At 48.1% G+C, this 26,865-nt stretch overlaps 1 protein-coding gene across 1 annotated transcript in view; it reads right to left on the reverse strand.

Annotated features, from left to right (window-relative positions):
- Positions 1 to 6,035: 6,035 nt before the first annotated feature.
- The window catches only part of WNT3A (Wnt family member 3A), an 89,423-nt gene continuing 68,593 nt past the window's right edge, over positions 6,036 to 26,865 (reverse strand). The window contains exons 3-4 of the mRNA XM_068176103.1: positions 9,390 to 9,655; positions 6,036 to 6,650 (exon numbers count right to left, since the gene is read on the reverse strand). Coding sequence (XP_068032204.1) covers positions 6,171 to 6,650; positions 9,390 to 9,655 — 746 coding nt within the window. The 3' untranslated portion in view covers positions 6,036 to 6,170. The remainder of the gene's footprint in view (positions 6,651 to 9,389; positions 9,656 to 26,865) is intronic.

A 26,865-nucleotide genomic window follows, 5' to 3' on the forward strand; every position in this document is an offset into this window, starting at 1 on the left:
TAGGAGCCAGAGGGGTACCCTGGAGCATCCCAGATGGCTCTAGACACCTATTTCAATAATTTAGTTCAGCCCTAAACGCTAAGTTTAGGCAAATGGAGCCCATAATTTGGTTTGTATGGGGGTTTAGGCACCTAGCACACATGTAGATACCTGCCTTTAAGCATCTCACTTTGTATTCCAAATCCCACTGTAAGCACCTCTGCCTGGGAATCAACTCCTGGTCTCTTGTTCATGCTTGAGAGAAAATCTCCTCCTCCAAAGTGGAGATGCACCAAAGACCCCTCTGGAAAATGCAGCAAAGTGGGAGCAGACAACTTGCCCAAGCCCACGAAGACCCTGGGAGGAATGAGGACTAAACACCCCTTCTTTGAAATGGAGGTCAGAGGAGCCTCCATTTCCCATCCAACTGAGGATTCTGCACCCCACAGATGTTTATGGAGACCTGAGCTGGGGGGTGAGGAGCTGCAGAGCAGGAACTTTGCTGGAGGACACAAGGGAGGGCAGGAAACAGGAGGATGGAGGGGTTAAGCCGTGAATAAAACAATTCAGCCAGATGCCACCACTGCTTCCAGTGAGAGAGGGGAAATCTAGAAAGAAGAGATATTCCCATAATGAGAAGTCACTACTAAACCAGCCAAGATTTAGCTTGGAAGGAGGTAGAAAATAGGAAACTATAGGTATGAAGAAGAGATGAGGTCTCGTCCTGCTCAGCCCACCTTCTCTCCCATCATCCAGCACTCTCTTACATCTCATCCCAACAGCTGCTGGAGTTCAGGAATAACAGATCTGAGCAAACATCCCCCCGACTCTGCCACTGCCAGCAGGGTGATCCCTTCCCCTCAGCCCTGGAGCAGGACTCTGGAAGAGCCCGGGGTTGTTTCCCTGTGGGCAGCCCATGGAGCCAGGCTTCAGCAATGGCTGATATCTGCAGGGCAGTTGGGTTTGGTGCCTTTCATGGCCCTGTTTTCATCTTCCCAAATGGATCTCGTTAAAGCATCAAGGGAAGTCTGGAGTAATTTCCGTAGTGCAGATCCTAGGACTGGATTCACAACTCCCAGCTCCTGCAGAGTGCTCATGCTGCAGCCCTGAATATCCCCAACAACATCAAACACCAGATTTTCAGCACTGACAACAATCTTTGAAGCTAAAAAAAAAGAAAAAGTGACCCAAAGCTGAGTGTTTTCCTGTGTATTAATTTAAGGATGGGGGCATGATAAGAATATGAACACACATGACAAATGTAACATAAAAATGTTACATAAAAATGTAACAGGGACATTTCTGTGGCAATACATCTGAATGCAATGAAAACAGTAAAAATATTTGAGATTGAGAGGCAGAAGAAATTGTTTTCTGAGGTTTGTTAATACAGAAAATCTGCAATGCTCAGCTTAGATGACAGCACTGCTGACATGGTCAGGGCTGACTCAGGGATTTCTGTGCCACGTTGCATTTTGTGGGTCTCTGCAATCCCCTCCAAAAATTAAATCCCAACTGCTTTAGATCTGCACATGAAGCTTCCCATAAGGAGTGGAAGCAGTTTTGGAGACTTCAAAATGCTTTGGAGAAGACTGTCAGTGCTGGGCATGACACTCAGCTGAGAGAGATACACCAGGGTCAAGCAACAAAAATGTTCTTCCCTCCCCATATTTTCATTTTCTCTGAGAAAGAGAAGCCCCCAAATTCTAAAATTAAACCAAACCAAGGGGAAAAAAAAAACCAAACAAACAAACAAACAAAAAAAACCAACAAAACAACCAAACTCCTAAACTTTCCATTTCTTTCATAGAAAGAAAAGAGATGAGGCCAAATTCGCCCCTCGCAGGTAACGCCACTGTCTTTAATAAGCTGGATGTGGAACTGATGGGGCCCATCCGACCCATCTGTTCATCTAAGGAGAGGCTGGATAGCAGCATGTGAGAGGATGGAATTATGGTCCTTTTGGTCCTTTTTTACTTTTGTTTTTTACATCTGTTACTTTGTTGGGTGACACCTTGTCCCTTTTCCCCCTTCCTGCGAGCCACAGCCCAGGTACAAACCATCTGCCCGAGGACAAACCTCACCAGTGGACACTGAAGGGAAGGGCACCAGGGAGCACAGAGGTGAAGATGGCCAGCTCCCATTTGTGGGAAATGAATGATGTTTTCCTTTTGATTATAAACTGGAGCGTTACAGCAAGGTGGGGGAGAAGGTTTGGCAGAAAACCACGTCCAGAGAAGTGCCCAATTCAATTGCCTACACAAAGACATCTTAGGTCATTTTGGACACCCAGCAGTCTCTAGCTGCCTAGGTTTATGATCTGTGTGGGTCTCAGGCCATTGAAACAACATCTGGACCCCAACAGAACATTTTAGGGCAGCTGTAATATATCACCAGATGTTTATATTCTTGAGTGAAATGCCAAGACCCTTCCATAAGTAATATCCTACTGTTTTCACAGGAGAACCTGAGGCAGAAGGCAGCTCTGGGTGGTATTCAGACCATCTCCTGTAAGGAAGGATGGCACCTCACTCATCACTGACTAAATTTTTCTCACCAGTGCAGTGGAAACCCTGACTCAAGGCACCCGGTGTAGGCAGTGGAGAGGGATCTCAGTTTTCCACAGACACCTCCCAAATTCATGTGTAGCAGTGCGCAATGGCCCAAGCCCCCTCTCCAAAACCATGGAGTCAGACACGGGCCCAGCTCCCAGACCCCTGACGGGCTCTTTTCCCCCCTCAGGGATGGGCAGAGTCAGACCCAGGACTGGAACCCCCTGGGTGTGCTTGGGGTGATGAACAGAATTCACGCAGGCATTTTTCATTGACTTTAGTAGCAGCTGCTCAACCCCTTACATTGTATCATCACAGAGATGATTAATTACATAACAAACCCAAACAAGTACCCACAGGCTTCGTTAACAACCCCTTGAATGGAGGGGGAGGAGTCCCCACCCACTGAGCTGGCTCAAGCCTGACCCCAGCTTTGAGGGACCACAACTTCCAGCCCATATCAGATGATGATCAGGTTGTAGCTTCACGTCCTTGACTCATGGTGGGCTTCACATCATCAGTCTGGACCCATGGAAGAGCTCAGCAGCTGAAGTCAGAGATACACCCGGAGGGCACTTAACCAAACATAACTTGGGTATCATCCTAAGTACAGTGAATCACCTTCTGGATTTGTTTCTTGCCATTGATCCCAGCAGAAAAGTAGATAAATAGCTTAGACCAGATGAAACAAATCTCACTGTTGCAGTCAAAATTTGTTCACCTCTAGAGGCAATTGCTCAGCAAATGCCCAGTTTCAATTTTTTTTCCCCCTGCTTCCCAAAAATCTTCACCTGCTGGTGATGCTGGGCTTGTCCTGGTGCAAAAGCAGAAATGGTGGATGTGAGCATGCCATGGATGGGCTGGGGCCAGATTCCAGCTCCCACTCATGGAAGCCAAATCCTCCAACCCATTTCTTCACTGGTGTGGTATAGAAGAAGGAGTTTGAAACCACTTGGCTTAAAAATCTTAGGGTAAAACCAGTTGTGGGTGTGACCTCGCTGAAGTCAATGGATTGAAGGGATGGTAGCCTGCCATGATTTGAATTCTCTCTGTGGGGTCACCATTTATTGACAGAAGTTCCTGGTAGGACGTGTCTGACATCTCTCACTCTGGCTGCTTGCACTGCATCATATTAAGGAAACCAGATGTATCATCCCTTATCCCATCCTCTCCAATTTATCAACGTCTTCCACCCCTTATGTGGCTTTCTGGAGGATTTGCTTTCTTGGCAGATTGTGTTTGAATGTTGGTTATAGGTGCAATCTCCCCCTGGAGTGGCTTCCTTCTCTATTTCCCATGATTAAGTTTTCCTTTCCTCCAAGACTGCACTATGGAAATCAGTCATGCATCCATTACTTGATCTTTATTTAAGTTTTCAGTGACCTATTGCCTTCTCCACATGGTGAGTGGCCATTGATGGGGTGCAGGCGTTCACATGGACAGATATTGCAGATTGATTTTCTCCCCATATTTTTCTTTGCTTCTCTTCTCTCTCCTGCTCTCGTTTCATGCAGCAATTTTTAAAAAAAAAAATTTTTTTGCAAAGCACAGATAGAAGTGCCTCCATCAATAAGCAAATCTTGCTTGTGCCCTTGGGCACAGCCCTGAGACAAATGGGTGATGCATAAACTGCACCAGCCTAGGAGTAGTCCCAGGAGACGCCGTGACTCAGAGCCAGCCCTCGGAGGCATAATTTCCTCGTGTTTTCTCTCTGATGGGATTAAGCTCTGTTTGTTCCCTTCTTCTTCTTGGTACTCTCTCCGTTGGTTCCTGGGAAAAGGCTGACACACAGAGCGGAGCACTCTGATTTCTATACAAAGATTTCCAGGAGTGAACCAGCCAACAGCCATGATTACTTTGCCATGAAATGGGAATTAACTCATGCCCTGTTTCCCTTCCTGTGCTGAAGAGAAAGAATAAACACCAATCCATTGTCCTTTTTCCAGGCTAGGAACCCGAAAGCAGGGGTAAGGCAAAGAGGACACAAGGCAAGTGCATCTGGAGCTAAAACAGGCTGCTACTCTTTGCTTGGTTCACCCCTCATTTATCCCAGTATTGACCAGGAATAGCCCAAGCAGGGTTACAGTGCTGTAAATACCAACGTGGTGGGCTGAGTTCATGCCTGATACCCTGAAGGAAGTCCTGATGCCCATGGAGGAGGTGAGACCTGTTTCTGTAAACTGTGATCCTCATCTGGAATTGGAAGCAGAGCAACATGCAGTGGTGGTGAGCAGGGGTGAGCAGCAGAGATGGGCCAGCCCTGCAAAGCTAGGATTTGGCGCTGTGTCCAAATTTACCAAACTCTGGGCTGGTTCAGACTCTGGGTGTTGTCCATTTTAATCTGTGACACTTTTATAGGTGGGAATGGCTGTAGGAATTAGCTGTGGAACAAGGTTTGGCTTGAGTCTGAGGCTGCTCCAGCTTGTGGGGTGTGGTGGCAATGGTGTCAGTTCACCCTCATGTCAATTAATGGGTGACAATGAGTCCTTCAGATCCATGTTCCTGACAGACTTGTGGGCTCAGGCTGCTGCCAAGTGCCCGGGAAGCCTGCATCAGGTGCAGAGAGTGGAAGAACTAAGTGCACTTTCCACTGCTGGGGACAGACCTCCCCAACGAGGTGGGAAGGGTGAACACTTTCCCTTCCCATCCTTTCCCTGGGGTGCTGAGGAGATGGATGTCCTGTGCTCAGGAGTGAATGTCCAGTCCCAGAGACTCACTGCACTGCATGTTTCCAAGGAAGACTCACTGGCTGAGCCACGTCCCAGGCTGGAGAGCTGCAGCAGCATTCCCAGTTGTGGGACTGTGTCCTTCTCAATGCACACAGAGTCCTCCTCACTTCACAGACAAAACACTGAACTTTTCTGTTCTGTGCACATCACCCGTGTGCCAATAGGGTGTTTACAGGAAGTCATCAGCAGATTTCTCTCTTTCTCTCCTTCCTCTTCTCCCTCCTTCCCTTTCTACAGATGTCACGGGATCCTATGTCAAATCTGGCAGAAGTTACTATGCTAAAAAGTTCACATCAAGAGCTTGCCCACTCTCCAGCTCTGTTAGATATTTGTAGATGTCTCTGGTTCCAAGGCAAAAGCAAGAAGTAGTCATGTTCTTTATTTTAAAAAATCCTTAATTTATCTGCTTTTATTTCTTTTGCTGCTGTTGCTTATATTACACAGTCTGGCCATTTGGGTTTGCAGAGAGTCTCTCAGAAAGCTCTGTGCTGCTGTTCAGCACAGCCTCTGCCTGGCTGAGGGAAAAGGAGATGCTTAGGAAGATGCAAGTCTTTCAAAGGACACTTAATCACACGAGTCACTTCAGGCGGGCGGGAGCAGAGCAAATCCATGCTTTTGCTAATGCTCTTCTTTCCAGCTTGGTGTTGTGGGCTGGTGGAAAAAGCTGCTCTCCTTCCAGAGGCATCGGCGTCGGGGCAGAACTTGTGTGACTGCCAGATGTACCTCGGGATAGCCCAGAAGTCATTAGACCTATTCTATCCAACCAGTTTTAGCCTTTTTATTTTTTTTTTGTCCAGTTTTTATTCTTTTAATATCAAAAAAGTAGACTTCTCTCATGTCTGCAACCTCAGAGGAAGTAGGCTCAAAATCCATTTCTCCACTTGGAGCCCGGCCAAGGGTTCTGCCTGCTTTATTTGCATGTGTGGACGTCGTAGACTCGTATGCACTCCTGGCAGCGGACGTAGCAGCACCAGTGGAAGATACAGTGACACTTCTCTTTCCGTTTCTCAGTCCTCGTGTTGTGCCCGCGGCCGCAGCACAAAAGGTCGCAACCGTCAATCCCGTGGGAAGTGACATTGCAGATCCTGTCGCGGGTCCCAAAGGAGCCGGTCTCAGGGTTGGGCTCACAAAAATTGGGTGAGTTCTCGTAGTAAACCAGGTCCTTCTCAGTTGGGGCCTTGAAGAAGTTGTATTTGGGCCGGAGGGTCTCCACCCAGCCGCGGGATTCCCGGTGTTTTTCCACCACCATTTCGGACGCACTGTCGTACTTGTCCTTGAGGTAGTCGCCGATGACCCTGAAGTCTGGCTGGGACCACCAGCAGGTCTTCACTTCGCAGCTGCCTGAGAGCCCATGGCACTTGCACTTGAGGTGCATGAGCTCAATGATGGACTGCAAAAGAGAAGAAAGGCAAAGGAGAAGGAACGCGTTAACCTGTAATCAAAACACTTAGGACATTCTGCCACTTGGCCATGATTTTCCGAGGAATTATGGATGTTTTCGTAGATATATTTTTGCTCTTGTGAACAAAAATCCCCTCATCCCCCATCAATGCCCTGCTCACTGTTGGGTCTAAGCCATATAGCTTCTGTACTTTATGGTTTCAGTGACTGGTTCTGAGTCTCAGCTCAAATTTAAGGATTTACCAAAAACTTTCACCAAGGATATTTATTAAGGAGTCAGAAGTCAAGATTTATTGATAAGACAGAAGTCTTATCAATGTTCATGCGGGAATATTGCAGTGTTGTCACCCAGGAAAATAATTCAAACACATCTGGGCAGAGAAGCAAAGAACACAAAAAGCTACTCAAACAATGCCTTCATAAATGAAAATTGCAGCTTTTCTGTTGGAAATAAAAGGAAGATGAAATGTCCTAACTGTCTAGAACAGAACACCATCCTTTACATATGTTTTGTGTTTACTTAAGCAAACAAGGTTCAATAGAAAGTAGCCTTGCTATGGCTACTTTCAGAAACTGAAAAGGAATTTATTTTTGTTTTAAAGACAGGGCTATGATTTTTCTAAAATCACTTCAAAGGGAAAAAAAATAAGAGCCCAACTTTTGATTTGAAAGGCTCAGGCTTCAACACACAACACTTTCCTGGTATCCCAGAAGCTTGCTACTTGTTTTTACCTCTTATAAAAGGAGTTTAAATAAATAGAGGTGTTGCCCTCCAGTACTCTGAGGTGGGAGACAACCTTATGCAACAGCTCGATAATCTGCATTTTCAGAGCAATCAGCAAATTTCTGGGTACATGAACAGGCGAGTGCCAGCCTGAGTGCAAGAGATTTGCCATGAATCAGCACCTTGGTGTTCACCAGGTGCTTCCCTGCGTTATTTACGGAGCATCACCCACCACAAAGCAGGTTGCAATTAGCGATGAGAGAGAACCGCAGGAGGTCTGGTTCGTATAATCACGCTGAACTTAATCAAAGCTCCTGGCGGAGTGGTAGGGTTGGAGTTCCTATGGGAACTAATATGAAACATTGCCCATGGCTCAGGTTTAGCTGGGAACACTCGAGCATGGAGGCCTGGAACAGCTGTCCCATGGGTGGTGGCATGGTGAGGATGGAAAACACCAGTGCTTTCTAAAATACTGGGATTTCATGTCATGGTCTGGCATCTGCTCTCTAACCTCTGACACCTGTAAAATGTCCTAGAAGAACTCAGAGTCAAGGAACAGGACTTAAAGTAAAAAGACCTTTGCAGTCCTGTGATCACAGGGATGTTTGCTCGTTTTTTTCCCAAGGATTCTCACTTTAAAGCAAATTCTCACCTTAAAGAAAATCCCTCCTTTCCACTCTGCACAGCTTCGCCCCAGTCCTCTGTTTCCCACTACATATCCCAGTAACTGCCACCAGCAGTGCCCCATCCCTGGGGGTACCTGGGATAATTTAGGCCAGAGCTGGAGGAAACCACATTATTGCTTGTGGCCATCTCCATTGCAGACAATTTTGGTTTCTGGTGGTATTTCCCTTTCAAAAGCTGTATTCCAGCAGCTCTGCTGTGGTGTGAGGTGGGATAACACCACTGGGAATTCACAGTATCTACTTCAGGAGCTCTCAAGAAACCTCAGCCTGCCTGAGGATGTGTCCCAGCACAACAACCGTGGTGGCTCTACTGCAAAAATGTCCTGCTGGATATGTGTAAGACCTTCTGCAGAGGGGAGAAGACCACATTAACCTGCTCTCTGTAATCTCAGAGAAGCTGTGGCATAATGTCTGTTAGAAAGGGCTTTGTGGTTCAATTCTATAAATTGTTTCCCACAAATTGCATTCTTCTGGATTTATGGGCTATTCTTGAGATTAAAAAAAACAGGAATATCCCCCTTTTGGGATTATTCCACCTAGGGAAAAGATTAATTGTGTGTAAGACAGATTTTTTGCTTTCTTTTCCCCAACACGTTTTGTTCCAGGATTGTTTGAAGTAAAAACAGCTTCAGGGCATGATCCAAATTTAATCAGGAGGCACCATAGTCATATTGCTTCTAATTTTGTTTAAATATTTCCTGGGAAATAGAACAGGGTTGAGAAGATGGGTTGTAGGAAAAGCTGTCCTGCTCTTCTTCTCCCTCAAGGCTGCAGAGAAGGGGAATGGACAATTGCACTCAAACTTCAGGTGCTCCACAGTCAGTGGAAGGGAACAGGCACAATTAGGGCATTATTAACTGAGTTAATAACTCTAGTAGTGAATCACAGAATGATTTGGGTTGGAAGGGACCTTAAACATCGCTCAGTTCCAACCACCCTGGAATGGGCAGGGCTAGATTCTACTAGCCCTGTCCAACCTGGCCTTGGACACTTCCAGGAATGAGGCATCCACAACTTCTGGGGGTATATATCCTCATAAGATGGGATGAAATCCCATGCTACACCTGCCTTGATCCATCCTCTATAAAAGAGATCTGGACAGCTGACTCCAAGGCAAGCATTTACATCTGTGTGGGTGAACTTATGTGGAGCCTTCACAGACCAGGCACATTGACCTAGAACTACCACAGGACAGGCATAAATTGTGACATAAATTTGCCCAGATTTAGGTCTTTTGAACCCTCTCAATTCCCTCCCACCATTCGTCCTATCAGGTAAGAAAATAACAACAGGAAAGGAGAAACTTAAATGTCCTTACGGTCCTTCCAGCCTCGTTGTTGTGCCTGTTCATGGCCGAGCGAGCGTCGGGCCTGTTCTCCCGCGCATCCGCGAACTCCCGGGACACCATGCTCCCAAACTCCACGTCCTCGCTGCAGCCCCCCCACTTCCAGCCCTCCCCAGGAGAGCCCTTGTGGCGCGTGTCACACCCGCAGATGGTGGCCGAGCCCTCGGCGCAGGATCTGGTCACAGCGAAAGCCACCCCGGCGGAGGCGATGGCGTGGACGAAGGCTGACTCCCTGGTGGCTGTGAGAGAGAGAAGGCAGTGAGGAGGGGCCAGTGAAGGATTGGTTTGGTCAGTCCTGTGAACATCTTCTCTGGAGGGCATGGCAGAAGGCCAGGAAATCCTCCTTTTCCCTGTGGTCTGGCTTGGACCTACTCCAAAGACGTTTTCTTTTGCTAGGAAATGAGCTCCTGTGCAGACAGGACCAGGCTTGATTCAAGGCCACTGAGGTCAGCCAAAAAGTTCTGACTGGGGTCATCCTCAGGTCTTTGGATAGGGCTGTGGCACCACAGACAGTTGTGCAAACCAGAATTTCAGGGGCCACATGGAATATTCTATATCGTACTGTGCAGTCAATGCACCACATAGCCAGACCCCGAGATTTGCTTCAGAATTTCGGTATGTTCCCAAAAAAAATAAGAAATGCAGGTTTACACCTAAACAACAGCCTCATGCTTTACCTGGTGGTGGGACCAGCACCAGGTAAAGCTCCTCTTCCTTGACAGGGAGAGGTGCTGGTGGCTGGAAGGGAGGAAAATGCCAGGATGGTCACATCCTCAATCCTCAGGATATAAACCAAACACTGTCCCCTCCTTCCATCCCTTTTTCCCCGAGGCTGTGCCGCTCACTGGGTGACAGCACTCAAGGTGCACCTTGCCCCTGCCCCAAGATTTCCTCACTTGCCTAATCAAGGTCCCTGCCAAGGGGACTGGAAAAGAGCTTTCCTCTGTGCCCATTGCCTCAGGCTGGAGGGTGGGATCAGCCAGAAGATGTCATGGCTAAGGGCTGAGGAGTTTTAGTCTTTGTGGAGAACTTCCCTCATAGCTTTCCATCCCAGGGAGAGCTGGGCAGGGAAGGGGAGCAGGGAAGGCTTGCCTGGATGCCAGTGCTTTTTCCACGCTGTGCCAAAATGAAAGCCAAATTTTCAAACTGCTTTGCAAGTGGGGTGTACCCCAATATATCAATTTTTATTTCCCTTTCTCTTCACAGTTTTGATTTCTTCACTCACAAGAAATGACCCTGCAGTTCAACACCACACCTCAGAAAACACCACTGCTTTTTTTGGCTGCAGTAAAATGGGATTTTTACCATGAACAGGGCTGTTCTCAAACCCTTGGGGCAATTGTAAGCAGGCACAATGATTCTGATAACTGGCCTCCCTTAACCTCCTGTATTATTCCCCACTCACCTTGTGCTTATAGACCAGTTATCCTAGAAATTGTGTTGTCCCTGACACTTTTCAGATTATTCTGCTGGGACATTGAAATATTAATATATCCATAAAGTCACAAGGTCACATTTTCAGTTGATGCAACTTCACCAAAGCTTCTACTGAACTTTGTATCAGCTGACTACTCAAAAACCACTCAAACCTTCCCTGCACCATATTTTGCTGATCTGAGCTTTCCCTGGACATTTTGGCCTAATCTTTGCCTTCCAGATGCTTCCAGGCTTCACTAATGTGAAGAGAGTTTAATGCACCAAGCCAAAAAGCCAACATGTTTTCAGGGAGCAATCACAACTGCGGAGCAGTCCCGGCTGGATTTTGGGCTTAAGCAAGAGCCCAAGCTTTGCTATGGGAAGGCTACCAAATACAACAATATGCAAATCCCATGAGGTGCATGAGCTTACAGGCTGAAGGGATGAGCAATGTCCTGGAACGTGTTTGCCAGGGCACTTGGGGAGGTTATTAAGTCACCGAGGGCTACAACCAAAAAAAAAAAAAAAACAAAAAAAAAAAAAAGAGAAGGAAAATGCAGGAACCCTCAGGTCCCCAGTGTGATTTTGAAAAGCCCTTGTTCAGCATCTGTCCAGCCTGGAGGATCCTAGCATCCTGCAAATGATGACCGTGCAGTTCTTGACTGTGAAAGCTCAGCTTAGAGCATGAACAGGAGAGTCCCGTTCAAACAGGACTGGGGACTCTGCCTCTTGAGCTTGCCTAAGACCAGGTGGGATCCCAAAACCAAATTTTGGGGGTGGAGCTCTTCACATGAGGTCTCCAAGAACATTTTTGAGCAGCCCTGGAGTCTCTGAAGAATGAAAGGCTTCTCACAAAAGCCAGTGAGGTGAGGTGGTGGGGTGGATGCCGTTATAATCTGGTAGGGAGGTGGAAGGTGCAGTGTCTGGCCAGAAAAAGGCTGACACACCTCCCACATCCTCCCAGTGTGGCCCAGCTGATCTTGAAACCTTTCCATAAAATCACAGAGTGGTTGGGTTGGAAGGTCCTTAAAGGTCACATGGTTCCAGCATTCCCAGTTTTTCTTCTCAGGGCTGCTTCCACCCCATTCTCCACCCAGCCCGTGTTTGGGATTGGGATTGGCCTGACCCTTGTGCATGTCTGTGAGAACTGGATTTGTAAAGGATTCTCAAAACCTGTCTGAAAGCTCACACAGTCTTTTACATCTGTAAGCAGACTGAGATAAGGTGTGCTGGCTTAGGAAGGCCATGGAATCGAGATGACATTGTTGAGAGAGAGATTGAGCTAGAAACAAGTTTCAAACAATGGCCTTGCAAAAAGACCAGATATTTTGGAGAATCACAACTGTGAAAGATGCATTGTAGCAAGACCACGTGGGGTAGAATAATGGGTGATTTGTGTTAGGAGTATTAGCAGCATTGCGTGGCAAAAGCTAATAGGCTGAAAAACATTTATAAGGTATTGTAACCAGGAAATATGTTGGCTTCTGATGGAATGGCATTGAGCTTTTCATCTTTTATGTGTCACCCTTCATCGAGACTGATAACGGAATCAAATCTTTTAAAGCACCTCTCAGTTGCCCTGTCTCTGTAGAGGTGGCATTTTCCAACACAGGACCTTGCACTTGGCCTTGATGAGCTTCATGAGGTTTGCACAGACCCACATCTCCAGCCTGCCCAGCTCCCTCTGGATGCATCCCTTCCCTCCAGCATCTGACTGTGCCTCTCAGCCTGGTGGCACCAGCAGACCTCCCGAGGGGTGCCCTGGATCCCACTGTCCATGGCACCAACAGGCAGTGCCAGCCCCAACCCCCAAGGAACACCACTGCACCTCCTAGGGTGCCGCCATACAGGTAATTCCTGACTCACCAGGTGGTCCATCCATCAAACCCAGGTATCTCTAGTTTAGAGACAAGGATGATGTGCTCTCCTAAAGCACGTTCCTTGGTTAGGTCAGCTCTCATCTCTTGGGCATCACCCTTTCCTCTGCTCAGGAGAGGCCTGATCCAGGCCTTTGGCTTATTGGGAAGGAGCTGTAGGTGCTGAACTGATGTTTGCAAACCTCGGGGAGACCCCCTGTGCCTTGCCAAGCTTGGACCAAAAAGAAAATGCCAACAGCCGTGGTGTTTGTGCAGGAAAACTTCTCCTGTGTGGGTATGAGAGGGATGGCCTCACCTTGGGAGTCCACAGCTTGTGAATCCCAGCTTGGATTCAGCAGGAGTCATCAGCTCTGAGGTGTTTCCCTGTGCATTCCCCTCACTACAAGAAGGACATGGAGGGATTGGAGCGTGTCCAGGGAAGGGAATGGAGCTGGGAAGGGTCTGGAGCACCAGGAGGGGCTGAGGGAGCTGGAAAGGGGCTCAGCCTGGAGAAAAGGAGGCTCAGGGGGGACCTTGTGGCTCTGCACAACTCCTGACAGGAGGGGACAGCCAAGGGGGGTCGGGCTCTGCTCCCAGGGAACAGGGACAGGAGGAGAGGGAACGGCCTCAAGTTGTGTCAAGGATTGGATATTAGGGAAATTTGAATATTTGGGTTGGATATTAGGGAAAATTTCTTCACTTGAAAGGGTTATCAGGCACTGGCACAGCTGCCCGGGGCAGTGGTGGAGTCACCTGGAGGGATTTAAAAGGAACTTGGGATCGTGGGATACCAGTGGACGTGGCAGTGCTGGGTCCATGTTTGGGCTCAGTGACCTTTGCTGGTTTTTTCCAACCTTAAGGATTCTACAACCCAATGATTCTGTCCAGGTGCAGAGCTCAAACCCCAGGGAGCTTCAGGCAGCACAGCCTGGAGCATGCCTCTGTTTGCCAGGACTTGGCCACAGCCGAACAAGCAGTTCCAGGCAGACAGTTTTGGCTGTAGACACCAAACCCTAAATCTCAGGTCCATCACCTAAACTCTCCACAGTTTTTAGCCCTTGTTGAAAGCCTGGAGGGTATTGATGGGATTTGCCTTAAGAAGCACCAATTACAGCGAACTCTTCTCTTCCCAGAAAGCGCTCGGTGCCTTTTACAGCCTGGATAGGACGTAATCACTCCCCTGCTTTTGAAATGCAGCCACCACTTAAGAGCGCACAACAGGAAGCAAATCGCCTTGTATCTGATCGTAACTACCTGGGGAATGCAGGCAGGCAGGGCAAAGGAGCTGCGATCTGGCCCCGGGGCACCGAGGTGAGGAGTTTGTCTCTTGAGAAAGTCGCAGCCGGTCTCTTAATGACTCCACGAAATTAGGGCACCGGGTTTAACATGTCCTACCCCTAAGTTAAGGCAGCGGGTTCAATATTGACGCAGATGGAGCGGTGCCATCCCGTGAGTCACGTCCTGCCACCTCCCAAGCCATGGGACCGTCCTGCCTTTACCGAGCAGCCCCGACCCTGCCGGGCTCCGAAAACCTCCCCGGGTCGCAGCCGGAGGCGGTGTGGCTGCAGGAATGGAGAAGGAGCGCATGGAGATGGAGATAAGCAGAAGGAAAGCATGCACTTGTAATGGAAATGAGGGGTTATTAAGGTGCCATATAAAAATGCAAGAGATTCAGCGAAGATAGCAGGAAAGTGGCCGTGTATTTGTCGGGTCGCCTCGTTCCTCTCTGGGTGGTTCTGGTAGTAGGAGACAGCAGCTGGTTAGGGCTTGAAGAGAGCTTCTGGAAAGTCACCTGGCAGGAGGAGGTTAGTAGGGACCAGTGTCTCACGGGAATGTTGACTTCAGAGCATTTTAAGCGCTTTTTTTTTTGGCCACCAAAGCTCTGGCTTCAGCTCGTTTAATTCCTGCCTGCTCCTAAGCTTCCCTGCAGAGCGCAGGGGCTTGGATATCTGGTGCTTCTCCAGAATTCCCTCTCCATTCTGGGGGGACTGAATATCAGTGAAAAAGTGACTTACAGAGGGCCTTTAGGGGTGTCCCTTAAAGCAGAGGTCTCCAAGTCACTGGTCCCTCCTGGAAAGTGTTTCCTAGAAAGCCCAGACTGAAATTTGAGAAACTGAATGTCCCCTGAACATCCTGTGCAGAACCTTTCTGACCACATGTCCCAGCACCAAACCCATCCTGAGATGCAGAAACACTTGGCTGAGTAGTTTGATTTTGATAATCCAGAGTCCTGAGAATGATGTGACCCAAGATTTGCTTTCCTGATGTGACAGGGCTTTTTTTATGTGACTCTGGGCAAATCCTTTAGTCACTCTGTACTTCTGCTTCCTTATCTGTACACCCGAGGACAATCCTGCTTATCTCCCCAGGAGCCTGCAATGCTAAATTCAGTGATGTCTTCAGAATTGTAGGCAGAAGGGACTGGAGCTGAGCAGAGGGTTCTCAGATTGTGGGATGAGGGAGGCAAATGAATAACTGCATAAATATCTCAGCTGTCCGGTATGTGGAAACTGCTCTCGTGTGTTCTTCTGCCCAGACAGTGATTTATTTTCCCTGAATCCTTCCCTGAATGATTAACCCCAGGTCAGGTAGGTATCCTGGGTATGTGGCAAGATGGACTGTGGTGATGCAGTAGGATGAATATAATGGTTTATTTTGCTCTGAAAAGCCCTTTCTATCACATCTATACTGCAACACTGAGCCCTGCCGTCCCCATTCCTGAAACCCTAAATCTTTCCTTTTTGAAACGGAGTCCTGGGAGTGAAGCACTGATTTAGTGCCTTTTTTGGGCTGGATAATGTATAAACAACATGGAAAAGAACAGAAATGTCCCAGACAATGAAGGAAAGAATTCCCAGCCCTGTCTGCTCTTGAGGAGAGGATCCTGCTCCTGTTCCACGATTGGAAAGACATTGGAACCGTGTGGCTGTGAGCCCTGAATTTCTGACACCACAGACCTCTGGAGTGCCCTTGGGAGAGGCATTTTGCTAAAAATGGAGTGGAATAAAGGAAATGGTTTATCTGTTTAGCAGGACTGTGGGGAGGAGTCGTGCTGGCTCCTCTGAGCTTCATTTTTCAAAGCTAAAAGTCTACAGAAAGGTACATCTAGTCCCAGCTTCTTGAGACACCCATCTTCGAGGGGTGGAAGGTGCCAAGGCTTTCCAACATCTTTCTGGTAGGGCAGACTCCCTAGGTACACGAGGGAGTGTGAGAAAGGGTTTCAATTCCCGCCTTGGCTCGAGGGGATGTAAACCCACAGCTGTCAGTTATGATTTGCACAACAGTTGACACTACACTGATTTTGGATTAAAAGGGGAAAAAACCCGACTAAATAAACTAAATAAATGCTAAGAACTAAGAAACTGGAAATAAAGCTGGGAATAACCTGGTGTTTCTGGTATTTGGAGCAGCACAACCCAGTCTTTTACACTGGGGGCCCATCCTGGCTCAGTTTTCCCTGGTTCCCGTGGTCCTTCCTGCACCTTTGGCATCCCGGGCATTGGAAGGTGTTGTCCAATGGAAAAAGGTGGTGAGGAATTTGTGAAGAGCTTTGGAAGGCCAGCCTTTGACTGAGGTGAGGTGAATTTGGGTTTTGACCGCAGCACAAAGATCACCACCCTGCTGCTCTTGGCACGCTGTGCTCTCTTTGAATCCACCCACTTCCCTGGATGTGGGAGCAGAGCCTTGCCATTCCCATGTGGGGAGGGTCACCCAGAAACTTCTCCATGAAGATAAACCAGAAGGCTTTGAATGACAGCTCACACTGCATCACCTTGGATGGAAAAGAAGAATCCCAGAAAAGATTAATACAGAACGAGCCTGCTCAGTTGTTCAGTAGCTGGTGGCCCCTGGGAGAAGGAGTTTCTTTAAGCACTGACAGCCTTGCAGGCACAGCTGCTTTCTGAACAGCAGGAGTGAAATCCAAAGGGACTGGTGAGTCAGAGCTCCCAGGATTTGCAAAAGCACATGGAGGCACTACTGCTGGCTTATACCAACACGAATGGCATTGCCTGCTGGCCCTGAAATCCACGTGCAGGAGGAGCAGTGCAGCCCGGCCTGCCCCAGATTCCAGCAGAGGATACTCCAGTCCCTCAGCACAGCTGGGCTCTGCTAAACTTGCAGCAGATTAGCAGATCCCTGACCAGCAGATCCCTGAAAGGCAGAAACTGAGAGTTCAGGATATGGGGATGTTGTCCCCCACCTCACGATGCTCTTTGGGGGCTTGGAAGAAAACTGGGGAGAGACTTCTCAGTAGAGCCTGCTGAACTAAAATAGGGGCAATGGTTTTAAACTTAAAAGATGTGGATCCAGACGTAAGAAAGGAATTTTTTTATGATGAGGATGATGAAGTACTGGAACAGCTTGTCCAAAGAGATGGTGGGTGCCCCATCCCTGGAAACAGCCAAGGTGAAATTAGGTGGGGCTTTGAGCAAGCTGATCTATTGGAAAGGTGTCCCTGCTCACTGCAGGGGAGTTGGACTAGGTGAACTTTAAAGGTTTCTTCCAACCTAAACCATGCTAAGAAATGAAGGTTCACATTTTCACAGGACATATTTCTCCCCAGGGAAAGGAGTGAAGATGGGGAAAAAGAAAAAAAATGTGTTAAAAGCCCCTTTTTTTTTTTTTTGAAAGATCACCAAGCATAAAATCATTTGCCAATCAGAACTATTAAATATTGGCCCAGCACCAGGGGAAAGCAGAGAACAGGGAACTCCTTGGCACAGGCTGGCTGACAAATCCATCCACAGGCTGTGCCCAAGTGCTGGAGGGGAACAAGCTTCGTTCCCATCGCAGGGGAGGAGGAGGAAGAGGAGGAGGATGAGAAGGAGGATCACAGGGCTGTCATGTCACGGCTGCTGGGACCCTGACAGTGCTCAAGGGGAAAACACTGGGAACGTTGGAAACCAAATATTGGCTCTGGCAGCCTCGGAGGCAGGTGAGCTTCAGCTTCCCCACATTCCTCTCGATTGTAGCAAGAGAGGATCCCACCTCTGATAAAGCAACTGAAATGGTTTACATAAGTCTGGCTCAGCCTCCAGCTTCCCTCAGCTTCCCTCTGGAGAGGTCTCTGTTTCCAGAGTTCCCATTTCCCTTGACCCATCCTCACCATCTGCAGCACCTCAGACCTGGCACCTCCTCAAATTACCCCTTTACTCCTTAACAGGGGCTCCTTGTCCCACACTTGCTGTTTGCTTTCCACCCACTGGGATGGAAGCTGTGGCCTTGGACGTGCTCAGCACGAGGACTCTAAAAGGAGAGGACAAGTCAGGATTCCTCGTGGGAGGGAAACTCATTCCACAGCACATTCCCAAATTCTGCGGCGTGAGCAGTGTTCATCCTGGTTGTATTGGAAAATACTTCCCTAAGTGAAAGCTTAAGGAAGAGATTCCAGGATTCTGAGATCTTTAAAGCTTTTGCTTCTTTCCTTGGTGTCACTCCCAAGCCTAAACCACCAAGTGCCCTGACCCCAATTTTCTGCTCGACCGCAGCAACATCAGCCAGGGAACCCTTGTGGTTACCCTGAGGAGCCTCCAGAGGCTTTGGGAAGATCAGAGCCTGGTGACTGCCCCCTCCAGTGGGATTCATGTGCTCACAAAGGGCCTCTCTGGGCATGGGTGACTCCAACACTCTGCCTCAGTTTCCCCATCTGCAAAGCAATGGGCAGAAAGCTCATCTTACACTCCCCAGCCTGAGCTCTGGGCACCATTTCAGACTGCAGCATTGCACAGGGGAGGGGCAAAAGACGGGAGTGTTCTCCTCAGCCAGTGCTGCATGATGCCTTATTGCCACAGGAGTGATGCTGGTGCTGGGATCCCTCTTTATCCATGGAGCCTTCCAGTAGAACCTCAGCACCTCGAGCTCCCTCAGGGCTGATTTGTGGTCACCTCATTGCAAAAGGGTGGGACTAGAGGACCTTTACATGTCCCTTCCAACCCAAACTATTCCATTATTCCATGACATGGAGACTTTCTAACCAGCATCTCATCTGGTCACAGGTCTGAAGCAGCTCCAGGATGTTCCAGAGCATCTCTGGCTTCACCAAGATGTGCCTAGAGTTCTATAAATCCCCATCAATCTTATCCTGAAGACCCTGGGAGCCTTTGAACAGGAGCAGAGCCTAAAATGCTGCCTGGGATCCCTTGGATGCAGAAGGATCACTAATTGCATTCCTCAAAGATCGCTTTGTAAGACTGCAATCAGAGAATTATAGAATCACAGAATGGTTTGGATGGGAAAGGACCTTAAGATCCTCTCATTCCAACCCCCTGCCATGGGCAGGGACACCTTCCACTCGTCCAGTTTACTCAGAGCCCCATCCAGCCCAGCCCTGACCATTTCCAGGGATGGGAATCCACAGCTCCAGTCTCTACACAGCTCTCTCTGCAGACTGGTCTGAATGATCTGGAGTCACTCACCAGTGACACCCAAGCTCCTGCTGCCATTGCCTTGTGTCACATCCCCTCCTTTTTGCAGCATTCCCATGTGGGTTTATCTCCAAACCTAGGGAAGCCCACTCTGCCAGAACAGCAGTCCTTGGGGGCTGCAGGTAACCGAGGCTTTCTCTGGAATGGGATGAGGGTGGCTCCAAGAGCAGCTGCAGCTCTGGGGGAAATGCAGCACGCACAGCACAGCAGGTGATGCCAACCAGGAGCTACCCCATAGCTCTGTGTGACACCACAGACTGTCCCCTTCTTCACAGAGAGCCCCGTCAGCTCCATGCCCAGCTGATTCTGCACAGTTTCTCATCAAAATCCAGCTCCAGGGTTTGCCTGGCTTTTTTAACCACCTAAAAATCAGGCCCCTAAATGCAAAGACTTATGCAAATGCATAATAACAAGAAGTTAACCACACTTTTGCATATCTTAAAGGAAAGGTTAGGTTTGGGTCCCATCTGTGTTTTGAACAGAGTTCTGATTGAGTTCTTGTTTCCCCTGAACCAGCTGTGCTAGTGTCAACACATCCCTGGGAAGATGAAAGGCCCTAAAAAGACATTTGATCAGATTAGCCGTGATTCAGCTCATTGGAGGGAAATTATTAAATGGGCAATTCCTGCCAGGGAACATGAAGGCGATACAGATAAGAGGGAATGTTGGATTGAAGGAGGTTGGATTAGCACAGCTTGTAAAATCCTGAAGGCCAAGTTTCCCCAAAACATCTGAATGATGGGGTCTTTCCCCATTCTTTTCCTTTTCACTTTCTCCCTGTTGGTTTCTCCTGGTTCTCGTTGCACAACAAAGCTGCAACCTCCAGCGTGGTGCTCAAACCTCCAAACCTTTCTCGTGCTTCCAAACCTCTCTCACACTTCCAAACCTTTCAGGCTGTACCTGGAACAGGTAGAGCCAGCTTGCCCGACGCCAGGGCAGCCTGCAAGCCTTGTGTCCTGGCAGCAGGGCCAGGGCTCCCTGCTGCCCTCTGAGCTCCCATGTGAGCCTGAGCCCAGGGTGGGTTGGAGGCTGGAATGCTCTCGTTAATTAGCGACTGTCAAAACAACCCCAGGTGATCTCGCAGGTAACCAGACCCCCAAGATAGGCAAATCAGCAGGACGGTCTGGTATCAGTAACCCGCGTCTGATACCTGCAAAGCAAACACCCCCTTATCTCTCTCTCTATCGCCCTATCTCTCTGCTGATCTAATCATTACCGTGTATGTCTCCCTGCCTTCCCTCGCTTAACGTTTTATCTGTCTTTCTGTTGGCTTGGTCATGTGTGAAACACTCTGATCCCCCCCTCCCGCCATCCCATCAATGCCTTCTGAATATTCCATCGTCCTGGAGCAGCAGGGTCCTCTCGATCCGCCCCGAATTACCCCGGGTCTCCCCAACATCCCTGGGAGGCTCCGGACAAAAGGAAGCTGTGTGCCAGTCGAGGGTGATTAGTAGAGATACAGGGCGCTCGTTGTGGCAGGACAGGGTCCTTAATGAAAGGGGAAGGCAGAAAAGGAGCGGGGAAGGACTGGGGTGAAATTCTCCTGGGCGCCTTCCAGGTTAAAGGATCATTGGGGTTCCTCCTGACCTCGGAGAAAAAAAAAAAAAATAAGGCAAGAAAAAGAAGGCGAGCCCCCAAAATTGCTATGCAAAACAGCCCCAACGGTCAGTAGGATACAGGGAAGCAAAATAAAAAAGAAAAAAAAAAAAAAGAAAAAAAAGAGAATATAATTGTATTCTGTTATCAGAAGCAACATGGTTGAACAAAAGGATCGCCTTCGCCCACCTGAGAATGGAATGTGAGGCTCCATTTCGCTGCTCTGATCGTATTTGACAGCCCCCCTCGAGACTGCCTGGTTGGTATGGCAAATCGTCCTTATTACCTGCTGGGGTGAATGAATCCCCCTTTGTGCTGCCACTGTCACGCCGCATTAGGTTGACAATAGCCCGAGATATTTTATATGAAATTTGCCCTCACTTGTGATTAGCCAGCACCAACTAAGTCATAGCAACCTAGAACTATGCATTGGCCGGGCCCCGTTGTCGGCCGAAAGGGAAATCCCTATTCAAATGGTTTAATAAAACAATCTAAAGGGCGTGTGAATCGTGAAAAGCATTTTCACTTTTCTCTTTAGCTTAATCTCATGGTCGCTGGGATATTGTGCTCCGAGCAGACCCCAGCAGGGTGTGGGCTAAGGTCCCCCATCAACTTCTTTTACAGCCTCCTTTTCTGCGAGTTAATGATATACCGGTGTGATTGCCTCCCGCAGCAAGAAGAAACACGCATTTGATGAAAAGGATGGACCTCCTAACACATCCTAAATGGCAACAATTTCTCATCCAAAGGTCACAGGTCATAACCTGGATTTTGAATCACCACCCAGATCTTTTTCAAAGCCCGGCTAAAGCTGGGGGATTCGGCGAGGCCATTTTACACACACACACACACACACACACACACACACACAGAGACACGGCGTTATCTCCAGAGGTTCTGCTCTGCTTGAGACCTGAGCTTAGTGCTTGGAAACAATTGGATTTTCCCCTGGTTTGGGGCTGCAGTTTGCTGCTTTTCACATCCTCTCAGCCCTGGGCTGCAGAGATGTGCAGCCCCTGAGGGTCACCCGGAGCTCAGCAGCACCTGGGGTAAAAACAACGCCCTTGCTTGAATCGCCAGCTGCCTGTTCTTCACCCCAAACCTGTCACACTCCCAGCCCCAAACATCACCTCCAGCAAGGCTTCGAGGTCTCAAAACACTCCCCACTCACTTGAAGGTGTGGAGAAGCTCCCCCAGTGCTGACCCCTCGATAGATGAGATCTCCCACGCACAGGTGAGATGCAGCCACAGAGGTTTGGAGTGGAGTGGGGTGGGAGGAGGGAGAAGGAGACGCACAGGGTTCCCCTTCTGTATTTGTGCTCCACTTCCTCACTGGGGCTGGGAGGAAGCAGGGTCCCTGCAAGGCTGGATCTTAGCATTTACCTAAGCAGAGGAAAGCTCTGCCTCTGCAAGATGAGGCTGGAAATCCCCAGGATAACAAGCTCCCTCATGAACCTCCCGCAGCCCAGTCCCCGAGCACAAACCAAAGGTGAAGGGGAAAGCAGCACAGGAACCTGTCCAGTTTTCCCCACTTTTCTCTCCTCTTTATTCCCCTCACAAAGCCTTAAGCCAGGTGGGGCATTCATCTCCTGGTTGAACATCAAGATTCTCCTTTGAGGTTTTCCCACCGGAGCTCAGCAGGAAGAGTGGGTCTGCACAAGGCTCTCATGAGGGACCCTCTTGGCTTCCAAAATCCACGTTAACCTCTCCTAAAAGGTGTTCACATGAGCTGTGGTGTGTTTCCACTGCAGCTCCCCACATAATTGCAAGCTATCTGGGGCAAGGAATGGTTCTGTTATTAAATGCTTGTACACTATTTAGCACAATGGGGCCCTGATCTCTGCTTGGGGCCTCCGAGTCTACTGTAATACAAATAATTAACCATAATAGAGCTGGGAAAATATCTTAATAAAACCATGGAATCAATTTGAGGCAATTAAGCAATTTTTTGGCTTGCAGAAATTTTTGCTTTACAGGCTCCATTTGGAGAAGGGAGGGGGTCTAGGTGCTGGAGGAGCTGCTCACCTCCCTGCAGCAGGCTTGGGCAATCTTATTTTATTTTTTGGTGTTTTTTTTTGTTGTTGTTGTTGTTTTTTGGGTTTTTTTTTTTTTTCCTGTGGGTTTCAGTTTCACCAAGTTGGGGAAGCAGAAAAATTAGATGTAGCTCCCACAGCATAAAAGCCACTTTTTATAAATAGCTCATGAGAGGAAGCATGGTTTGGAGGCTGGATCTGTGGTCCCTAAGGGAGAAGGGGCTCAGTCCCACAAAACACAACTTTCAAACAGCTCCTGTGCCCCAGCTGCCCACCTGTGAGATGGAGAGGCATCATTATCTTCCCACTTTCTAATCCAAAATACTCGAGGAAAATGCTAGGGAACTTCAGATCTATTCAGACACAGAGGAATACGGAAATTGCAAAGCCCCAGACACAGGCTGGATGATTTACAAGCAATTTTAAGTCAGCAGATAAGCTGTGGATGACAGATATTCTGATTATAGTTGGAGCTCTTGTATAAATCTCAAGCAGAAAAGGGAGCTAAATATATTGGACACTTGTCTGAAATTTCTCCATCACTGGAGGAGTGCATGTGAGGACACCGCTGAAGGAGCTCAGCTCCTAAAGATGGGAAAACCAAAAAATCCCCTGCCTCACCCAACCAAATCACGAACCTCAAAAACTGAGCTACAGCTCCCTTTCCAGAAGGGAGCTCCACCTGCCATGGACACATCTGCTGGCCAGGTGGATAAAGGCTCAGAACTTTGTCATGCAGAGATTTTTATGGCCCTTGGCACGAACATTTCATAGAACCACAGAATCACAGAGGGGTTTGGGTTGGAAGGGACCTCAAAGATCTGGTTTTAACCCACCTGCCATGGCAGGGACACCTTCCACTGTCCCAGGCTGCTCCAAGCCCCAGTGCCCAACCTGGCCTTGGACACTTCCAGGGATCCAGGGCAGCCACAGCTTCTCTGGGCACCCTGTGCCAGGGCCTGCCCTCCCTCCTAGCCAGGAATTGCTTCCCAAAATCCCATCTAACCCTTCCCTCTCCACCTTAAAACCATCCCCCTCGTCCTATCACGACTTGCTCGTTCAACCTGACCAACAGCCGTGCTCTGAGACATTCCCTTAAATCCTTCAATCCTAAGAAGACACAATCAAAACAATCAGAACAGAAAAAGTGGGGAAAAACAGATTTCCTCCTTACACTGTTGTACATGGCTGAGAAAAGTCTACGAGCTGGTGATCAGCGTGGTGCTGGTCCCAGATACGGAGAAATAAGTCCTAGAGGTTAAAAATGGAAGAAAATTATCCTGACCACAATTTCAAAGTAGGCCTCACCCTCTTCTGCATCATGTCCTAATACCATTTAATTTCAGCCACTGTGAGGAGCCAGCCTGCCATCGTGTTGGGCTAAAAATGTCATTGGTTGGGTTTGGGAAGCTGAGCAAAACACAGAAAGTGTATACATGGCATGGGGACCTCCTGGGAATCTGTCACGCACTGAATATGACATATTCGTAAGACCTTGTGTTCTTGGTGAATATAAGACCACAGAAATGTGATTTGTGGACATTCTCCATTGGCTTTACTGTCAAATCAGAGACAGAGGTTAAATAGTAATAATAATAATAATAATAATAATAATAATAATAATAATAATAATAATAACAACAACAATACAGCACTAAAATAGCCAGAACTTGTATCTACTTGTCATTCAAAACAGAGAGGCTCTCACCTTGCCCTCACCAGCATGAGTGGCTTACCTGACCTCAAAAAAAACCTCAAAAAATCAAATAATCTGCTGTAGAAGCAGAGGACACCAAACACCTCCAGATAATTTTCTTAATCAGTCATCATTTGTATTCACAAGACAAACCAATTTCATTCATCTGATGCTTCCCTTGCTTTACCCGGGTTTCTTAAGCTCAAATAACGACCACCTCGAATTAGAGAGATGCCACACACTGGTCAGCCCTCATGTCCAGGAATCCTCTCTCCTCTGGAGATGATCTCTTCCAGCCTGAACTGCACATGGATTTTGCCCTCCCAGGCAAGGAAAGCTGGGGACCCAGAATAGGAATAACTTCTGGGTTGGGACTGGGGTCTCTCTGAAGGGACCAGGGCTGTGGGAGAATGGGAAGAGCAGGGAGGTGCTCTGGGTTTTGATTCAGCTTTGAGCTCTGTCTCTGGGCTCACCCATTTTAAGCCAAATGATAACAGATCCTTTGATGAACCCTTCCCTTGCTCAGGCTATGTGTCATTTCAGTGTATTTTCTTATTTTCTTTCACACTGTGAGGGTTTTTCAGAGCTTTGCCTACCTGATTGCAAGAAAACCCACAATTCCAGCTTTGGCTTCTCATTCTTGCTGCTGTCAATTCACCAAATGCCTGCTTGCTCTTATATCCACCCTGCCTTCATATTTGAGGAGTGGACATGATTTTATTCCTGACTTGACATCTGATGTTCTGTTTCAGGTTCTTGAAGAGCATCCACACCCCCCAGCTCTGGGTGTGTGCTCTCCAGAGTTGGTGGGAACAACTCATGGCTCCTTATCCATGATATTAACTTGGAAGGGAGATGATGACCTGTTCTGCTCACACTGATTTTGGTGATTTTCGTGGGAGGGAAAGGCACTTGTCAAGCTGCTGGAGGAGCCCAGCACCTTAAGGATTTCCTGCCAGTGCACATTGCTTTCATCCCTGCCTATCTCAGGGCAACAAAATCAAAGCTCCGCATCCTGTGGTCCCTTGGGATGGGAATTGCTGAAGATTCCTCTCCTGCTGTTAAATGTGAGCTCCCTTGGTGGCAACACTGCTGCTGCCCTGTGTAATGAGTGGGGGATAGATGACATGTGAAATGTGAAAAAACTGGGGGGAAGAAAAAGAAAAGAACAACCGAGCAGCCTTTGGAAATGTCTATGCAAAGCAGTTACTGAATAAATCGAGTCAAGTAAAAATATATATTTTGGCCATCAGCAGAAAAACACGTGGTCTGATTCTCCTCTTGGCCTGGTGTAATTTCTATCTAATTCAGTGGAAGCGGCAGAAAAGTTAAGCCAGTATAATTAGGGGTGCATTTGTTATTAAAATACTCTTTTTTTCCTAGAAGAACTTACTTTGTTTATGATACACTTTTGATTTCACACTAATATCTGGACAGACTGGCAGGCTCAGCTCATGTTCCAGAAGCACTTAAAATCACAGATGTCAGACTTGGACCTCGCACCCTCCTGCCCAAAGGCACGATCCACTCTGCCTGAACTATCCTGACAGATGTTTGTCTAACCTGTTCTCCAAAACCTCCCAGGTCGGAGCTCCCACCCCGTCCCGGGGCGATCTCTGCTCATGCTTCACTACCCTCACCGTTACTCTGCTCTTCCCAAACTCTGCTCCTGTCATCGGGGTGGACGTGGAGGAGAACTTGTCCAATTCACCTGGGCGAGCCAAGGAGGGGTGGGAGTGAAGGGAAGGGGAGGACGGAGCTGTGGAGTTGTGTAACAGAGCTCAGGTCCCTGGGCTCTATGAATTATTCCTGCGTAAGCAAGGAAGCCCTTAATTTTTAATTCCACTGGGAACCTCGCCTTTCTCCTGGCCTTTTTTGAATATATTCCCTCTCCATGCTCACTTCCATCTCTCATGCTAATTTCCCTTCCCTCTCAGCATCTCTCACATGTGCCCTCGGAGGGAGAGGCTGCTGTAACACACGCAGTCCCTGACTGAATCATCCCTGTGCCTCTGCATGACTAACACCCCTGCTATTTGTCTAACTATTTCCATTGATGTACATTTCATATGTAAAAAGTTAATTAAAGCCTTATTCATAAAAAAAATATCTGGGCCAATTTAATATTTTTTTTATAAATACCTCAAGGTAATATTGCAGTTAGGGACTAAATACCAGAAAACACTGTCAGATTCACCCCCACCATCACCACCTCCTCCCCATCTCTAATCAAAGCATCAGGTTTTGATATAATAAAGGAAAAGCCACCAAAACCACAACAATATTTAGAGGAATTTGCTCTGCAGGTGCAGAGATAATCCTGAGAGAAGCTGAGAGCATCCAGCTCTTGTGGAAGTCACTCTGAGGAGAAGCCAGTTCTGTGCCCAGAGCTCCTTCCCAAGTGGATCTGTGCTCACACTGGGCTTG

The sequence above is a fragment of the Anomalospiza imberbis genome, chromosome 1 (genome assembly GCF_031753505.1).
Source record: "Anomalospiza imberbis isolate Cuckoo-Finch-1a 21T00152 chromosome 1, ASM3175350v1, whole genome shotgun sequence".
NCBI classification, from domain to species: Eukaryota; Metazoa; Chordata; class Aves; order Passeriformes; family Viduidae; genus Anomalospiza; species Anomalospiza imberbis.